Source organism: Sinocyclocheilus grahami, unplaced genomic scaffold, assembly GCF_001515645.1.
Source record: "Sinocyclocheilus grahami isolate Dianchi unplaced genomic scaffold, SAMN03320097.WGS_v1.1 scaffold846.1, whole genome shotgun sequence".
Taxonomy (NCBI): Eukaryota; Metazoa; Chordata; class Actinopteri; order Cypriniformes; family Cyprinidae; genus Sinocyclocheilus; species Sinocyclocheilus grahami.
In genome coordinates, this window is record NW_015506025.1 from 437,281 (window position 1) to 444,663 (window position 7,383).

Genomic DNA, 7,383 nt, shown 5'->3' on the forward strand with positions numbered 1-7,383 from the left:
GAGGACATGTCAGCCTCTGCTGTGTCGTACACGGCCACTCAACACACACCCACTAGCATCACTCTCACTGTCAAAAGAGTCAAACCCAACAAAATTAAGAAGAGAAAGAAGAGCACAGAGAAAACACGCACTACTCCTAAAGCCAAGAAGGTTAAGGTATAACACATACACGCACAATCCTGTTCACATGACATAGACGGCTAATGTGAAAAGTCTGAATTGTAGCTGAATTGTCACTTCTGTCAGAGCAAGTGAACATGTTCATGGCGTCTCAGTTTTCCCATCCTCTCTATATTATATGATAATAAAAATTTATATTCTCATTTCAGGCTTACAGAGAGGGTTCCAGAAAATCCATGAGAATGAAGGTATGGACACAAATATGCAAACAAATGAAAAAAAAAAGTTGATCCACCTCTTCTTCTTTGGAAATAAGCTTTAGTACTATTCATTACCAAAGACTAAAATTAACCAGATGAATCTTTAATCAAATACGCCCTCTGATTGTTGCAGAACTCTGCGTCTGAGGCTAGTGTTCTGGATGAGAATACAACAGAAGGATGGGAGACTCGAATTCAGCAGTGGACGGACCAGTATGAGGAAGCTCTGTCTAACCAGTACAGTGCTGATGTACAGAACCTCCTCAAACACTACTGTGCCAACGGCAACTCGTCCCCCACCCCATCTACTGTCGCCATGGACACCATTAATAGAACAGAATTAGCCTGCAACAACACTGTGTTGGGCGCGCAAATGCAGGTATAGATGGGTTTCACAGTTCATCAAAGTGTTAAAGTCTTAAATTCACTTTAAGACTGTATCATGTATTAAATTTAATAGATAGTATTTATAAAACACAATGGAGGGTTGGGGTGTGCACCAGTAAAAATGATTCCGAACAAAGCCAAAGCATGAGCAACACAGCATTAGTGGTGTTTTGTTCCTAAACGGATCAATAATCAGAGTCAATGATTTGCTTTAAAAGACAGGTTGTCACCACCTAATGGTGTAACAGTATAACCTGCAGAAAGGGTCACATGACCACCAGTAACATACAGACTGACAGCTTATCTGGAACACAAATAATTAAAAGTTCCAATGCTTATATCAGTACTGTTGGAATGTCACTCAGCCAATCAAATTGAAGAATGGGAACTAATCATTGTAGAGATAAGATGTCATATATTTATTATTAAATATTAATCTTCAATGGACTCACATAGTAGTGTAAAAACTGTCACTGGAAAACATGACTTGATTATTTTAATCTTGCAAATAACACTATTTTACTGATAAGCAAGAGTTAAGGACACAATTATATGCACAGTTGCTTCCTGGTTTTAGATAAGCCAGCTCAGTCATTTCCGTTCAACTGTCAAAATCAACTGCTATAAGGGGAGCGCCCTTTCTCTACATAATCCATTCACAATTTGAAGAAAAGTTTTGTTTGTCTAAGAGGACCAAACGTCCACGTATACAGTTTCAGGAATGACATACACAAGTGTAAAAAAATTACGCGAGTGAATCCGCTAAATTGAGCTGCGAGTCATTGCCAGGTTTCTGTGAGGGTCTCAAGAGTCTCCATCTATAGACCAATTTGGAGTAGACGTCACAGTTACGTCACTTGCAGCTGCGTGTGCATAGTGGTGGCAGAAAAACACTGGGAATAAGTGGAGGGAAACGGGTCAAATCCATGGAATAAGAGAAAAAATGTTGTGCCTTTGGATGTCAGAATCGGAATGCAAATCATTTTTATATAATACTGTCATCAAAGATGCCATTTGAAGCTAAACACAGACATTTAAACGGACAGACTATGGATGAAACCTGCTATGATTACCCTACTTTTAAAGCATACATTTGATTTAAACAATAGGTCTATATAATATTCATATAAGGGGACATATTGTATTAGCCCTACAGTTGAAATACATGCATGAAATACTATTTAAACCTATATCATTTACCTATTTTATCTCACAATTCTGACTTTTTTTCTTGCAAATGCAAGTTTATATCTCCTAGTTCGGACTTTATAACTTTATTCAAGTCAACAATTTTTGTTGAAAAAAAGTTTCTCAATGCTGAGGAAAAAAAGCCAGAAGTGTGGGATTATAAACTGAAAGAATGAATGAATAAAAAGAAAGAATGATGAGTTGATTTTTCTTACCAGAATTGTGAGAGATAATCTCGGAATTGCAAGAAAAAAGTCAGAATTTAGAAATATAAACTCAAAATGAAATTTTGTATTCTTTTATTCCATGGCTTGAATACACTGCTACGTTAAAACTCATTTTCTGCCACCAGATAGGCTCCGCCCACAAAAACGTCATCCCTGTTTGCAAACACTGAAATTGGTCTATATATTCCACAACATCAAATGGCACTTCACCGGAAGTTTACGAGCTGGCTTATCTTTATGCGGAAGTTCTAAAGAACGCTCCGTGCATATGGTCAATTGTGTGTCCCTGCCTGTTACTCTGTTATAATATTTGAAATTAATCTGTGATATTATATGTATGTATGTATCCACAGTCTTAATTTTAATGGCTTTAAAAATGAATAAAATCTGTAAAATGATTTTCTTTTACTGAATTGAAAACAGTTGTTTCCAAATGTACTGTGCTATTTTCGTTTAATAATTATTTTTATTTACAACAATTACCAACAAGGATTTAATGTGTGTAGTTACAGCTGGGTCGTGTAACACGTGTGCAGAAACATAGGAAGATTCTCAGAGCTGCACGGAATTTGGACCCTGAAACACTCATCATTGAGTATAGAGGCAAAGTCATGCTCAGACAGCAGTTTGAAGTCAACGGACATTTTTTCAAGAAGTAAGAGTGTATTTGTGATTGCATCTGTGTATATTGTTGAACATCTAGTTGATCTTATCTTAATAATTAGATTAGAATCAGAGTGAATTTTGTAAAATTAGTCAAATGTATGTTGTTTGTAAAACATAGATTGTAAATTGAGAGTTTTTCCTAATTCCTTCTGTTGTCTCCACTCGAGGCCATATCCATTTGTCCTGTTTTACTCCAAGTTCAACGAAGTGGAGATGTGTGTGGATGCCCGAACATTTGGCAATGATGCACGGTTTATCAGAAGATCGTGCACACCCAATGCTGAGGTGTGCCTAATTTGTTGACTGCTAACTGTTGACATAGTAGGGTTGCTTCACCTATACGTGTGTACATTTGTACATAAACAGTGTGTGTCTTCATAGTTTCTTTGCTCAGTAACAGTCTGACTAAATTTGATTCATATTATATTACTTTTATCTCGCAGGTGCGGCACATGATAGCAGAGGGGATGATTCGCCTGTGTATCTATGCTGTTGCTCAAATAACAAAAGATTCGGAAGTCACAATCGGCTTTGACTATGAGTTTAGCTGCTGGTTAGTCACTCAAATTAATTTCTTGGCATCTATTAACAATTCTAAATAAACTGTGATATGAAGTTGTGAGTATTGACACTTTTTCTCAAATTTTTCCCACAGTAATTATAAAGTGGATTGTGCATGTCATAAGGGCAATCAGGACTGTCCTGTGCAGAGACACAATCTCCGCCCCCTTCAACTGCTGTCCCCCCAGTCTTCAAACTTTGCCCTGCCTGGAGCAGAAACACGAAGGAGACGAGCCAGACGCAGAGAGATGGAAGGGGACAGGCTCATAACCAGTGTTTCTGATGAAAGCAACCACCTGCTGGAAGATGCAAATGAGGCACAGGGAATTAGCGATACAGAGGTGTGTGTTCATGGAAAAACAGTCGTAAATGCCTACTTGCTTTTTGCAGCTGCTTTGCCGCATAATGATGATGATTATCTCACATGATGATGAAGCTGATCTTGTTTTTGTGCTACAGGATGCTCTTATGGACAGAGTGATGTTGGAGAATGGAGAGGAGGAGTTAGACGAGAATGGAGCTCTTATACCAAACAGACGTGTAAGCTTTCATCAGAGCAGAACAGTGATGGATCAATACATGCCGTTTAATTTATTAAAAAAGAATGGAAATGATGTTTTCATTTGATTACATTTTAAAACGTTAATTAAATTGTTAATGTTTTATGCCTTCATTTTATTAATAAATTAATAAAGACAACATTTCATAGGCCCCTATTATTGTAAAAATTTAAATAAATTATGTTGAGGTTTTATGAATTCATTTGATTAGATGTGCTTTTTTATTAAGAAAATTTAATTAAACCGTTAAAATGCAGTACAGAAAAATTAAAATGAAAAACAATTTAAAACATGAAATCTAATTTCATAGGGCCCTAAAAATGATATTTTTGTTAAACTTTTTTTTTTGGTCAAACATAATTGTTAAATGTAGTGTAAGTTTCATGATTTCAATTAATTAGACATGATTTTTGATTACTAAAATTAAATGTAACCATTAAAACAGAATCCAGGAAAATTAAAACCCAAAAAAGAAGAATCCAGAAAAATTAAAATGGATAAAACAGAATTTGGGTAAAAAATATAATGGAATTTGGTGAAAAAAACTATATGCATTTTATAGGCCTATACTTATCGTATTAACCCCTTATTCCTTTTGACCCCTTCAGTCTCGTGAAGAACGCAAGGCAGAGGCCATAATGCACATGTTTGAGAACCTTGAGAGGAAAAAGAAATGTGGTCCGGGTACAGCGCAGGCTACACCTGAAGAAACCAAACTGGAAGCAGGGGAGGCAGAAGTGCCCTCACTTACAGCAGGAAACAGTGTACCAAATACAGGAGCAAGTGGAGGAGTCAGTACAAGGCGCACCTCCTTTGCTGCTGTGGTAGTTAATTTTTTCTCAACTTTAGCTTTAGCTCATGATGGCTGTGTGTTTTTACACACGTTCACTGTCTCATTGTCATCATTAGGAAACAACAGATATTGACTCTGAAAATCCCCCTGCTACACCCAGTCCTGCCCCTAAAGCGCAAACTTCCCGCAGTTCCAAACCACGTCCTAAGAGTCGCATCTCAAGGTACCGCTCCAGTTCAGCCCAGCGTGCTCGGAGACAGCGGCAGACTCTTTCTCAGCAAGCAGCAGAGGGAGTTTTGGTGGGCGGTGAAGAAGGCAGTGCAGGGGCAGGCCTCAGGGAGCAGGGCCAGGGAGAGGGAGCTCCAAACTGTGGGAGTCTCCAGGATGGAGAACTATGTGGAGCCACCTCTTCAGGGATGGGTAATAAGACAAATGTCAGATACCTAAAAACCAAAAAGGTGAGTTCATCTTACATACTTGAGGTAATTATCATGTTTTTCTTGTCATAAGTCATGAGGAGAACTGCAGTGTTGTACAATTAACGCAAATAATAAATTATATCTGTTCTCCAAACTGCAAACTGCTCTAATTGACTGGATTGTTGTCATTTGCTATTGCTGCAACCTCACGTGATTGACAGGTTGTCTAACCCTTGCACTGGTGTACACTTAATCAGAGAAGAGATGTCATTGCAAGAGGGGAATTTTACTTGAATAAAAAAAATTATAATAATGATTGATATGTGAGGATACATTTATTTAAAAAAACAACTGCAATATTAAAAAATATATATTTATTTTGTGGTGACTTTAAAATAGTCATTAAATGGAAGTTGTTTTTTCTTCTCTGTTGTGATGTAAATCGGCTTTTCAAACAAGAAAAAATGTAGCTCGGGACTTTGTCCGTTTAGAATTGATTGGATGGTTGATTGTCATTTGCTAACTGCTGCGATCTTATGTGAGTGACAGGTTGCTTGAGGAGAGGGATTGTAGGCCAGTATTGAGCTAAAAATGGCGCATGATTAAAAATGTGCATGTGTGATGTGCATAACACTCAAATATTCCATTAAAAAATGTTCTCTTTGATTTCATGGTTACTTAAAAAAATTATTCATTTGTACTCTTATTGTATTATTCCTGTTTAACACGGTAAAACTGCTTTGGCATAATCTGTATTGTATAAAACACTATTTAAAAGTGACTTGACTGTGGTCAGCTATGTTTCAGAGCTGTAATGTAATAATTATATTTACAGTACCTGGTGACAGAGTGGTTAAATGACAAGGTTCCAGAGCGGGTGGAGGAGTCTGTGGAACGCCCTTTACGCATCACCACTGACCCTACAGTTCTCGCCACCACCCTCAACATGCTGCCAGGACTATCTCATTCACCTCTCATCTGTACTACCCCCAAACACTATGTTCGTTTTGGTTCACCCTTTAACCCTGAAAGACGCCGGCGACCTTTTATGGTTGACCCTGCATATGGTTCTTGCAAGAAGGTTAGAATGAGTTACTGAACAAGTAAATTAACTTGAACACACACATCTACAGTGTCATTAGAATTTTGCCTGAAAATGAATTTGTAGATTTTTTTTAAAGATTAAATTGTAGCTGAATTGCCCAAAGACTTGGTAGTCTCAACTTAAGTTTGTATTGTGGCTCCTATTGTTATTGTGGCTACATAGCATGAGTTTGTGTACGTCTGTCTGAGCAGAGGTGGATGAAACAAGCGCTGGATGAGAGCATGTTATCTGGCCTGTTGGAGGATGGAACAGAGTCCAGTTCTTCCCACAAGAGTAACACCAGCAGCACCAGCAGCTCTCAACCGTTTAAACCTGGTAATGGCTCGTACTCCACTGTTTAGACAGCATAGGGCTGGACGATATGGCCAAAATTTATATCACGATATATTTCTTAATTTCGGTCGATACGATATAATTACGATATCGATATGAACACTATTTAACACTATGTTTGGCCTTGTAAAAACTGCCAAGAACGCCCACAACAGATGTCTGTGCATACAAACTTATGAAAAATGAATTTGCCAAGTCTGACACCTCATATAAAACCATATAATACTTTAGAAAAAAAAACAGCACAAATAAATTAATGTTCACCTTTTATTTGTATTTAGCCTTCATACAAACAAGAAATGTAAAATCACTGTCAAATAAACATCTCAGACTCACCTTATTAATTATTAATATCTTCTAACATACCAGTCAAAAGTTTTTGAACAGTAAGATTTTTATTGTTTTTAAAGAATTCTCTTCTGCTCACCAAGCCTGGATTTATTTGGTCCAAAATACAGCAAAAACAGTAACATTTTGAAATAATTGTACTATTTAAAATAACTTTTCTATTTGGAAATATTTTAAAATGCAATTTATTCCTGTGATTTCAAAGCTATATTTTTAGCATCATTACTCCAGTCACATGATCCTTCAGAATTCGTTCTAATATTCTGATTTGCTGCTCAAAAATCATTTATTATTATGTTGAAAACAGCGGAGTAGAATTTTTTTCAGGTTTCTTTGATGGATAGAAAGTTCAGAAGAACAACATTTACCTGAAATAGAAATTTTTGTAACATTATAAATGTCTTTATCATCACTTT

At 36.9% G+C, this 7,383-nt stretch overlaps 1 protein-coding gene across 1 annotated transcript in view; it reads left to right on the forward strand.

The window, feature by feature from the left end:
- Positions 1–7,383, forward strand: part of LOC107562885 (SET domain-containing protein 5-like) — a gene marked incomplete at its 5' end in the record, with an annotated part of 40,399 nt that overhangs the window by 22,400 nt on the left and 10,616 nt on the right. The window contains 5 exons of the mRNA XM_016247630.1: positions 3,869–3,949; positions 4,578–4,793; positions 4,879–5,220; positions 6,017–6,262; positions 6,478–6,601. Of these exons, the coding sequence (XP_016103116.1) occupies positions 3,869–3,949; positions 4,578–4,793; positions 4,879–5,220; positions 6,017–6,262; positions 6,478–6,601 (1,009 nt within the window). The remainder of the gene's footprint in view (positions 1–3,868; positions 3,950–4,577; positions 4,794–4,878; positions 5,221–6,016; positions 6,263–6,477; positions 6,602–7,383) is intronic.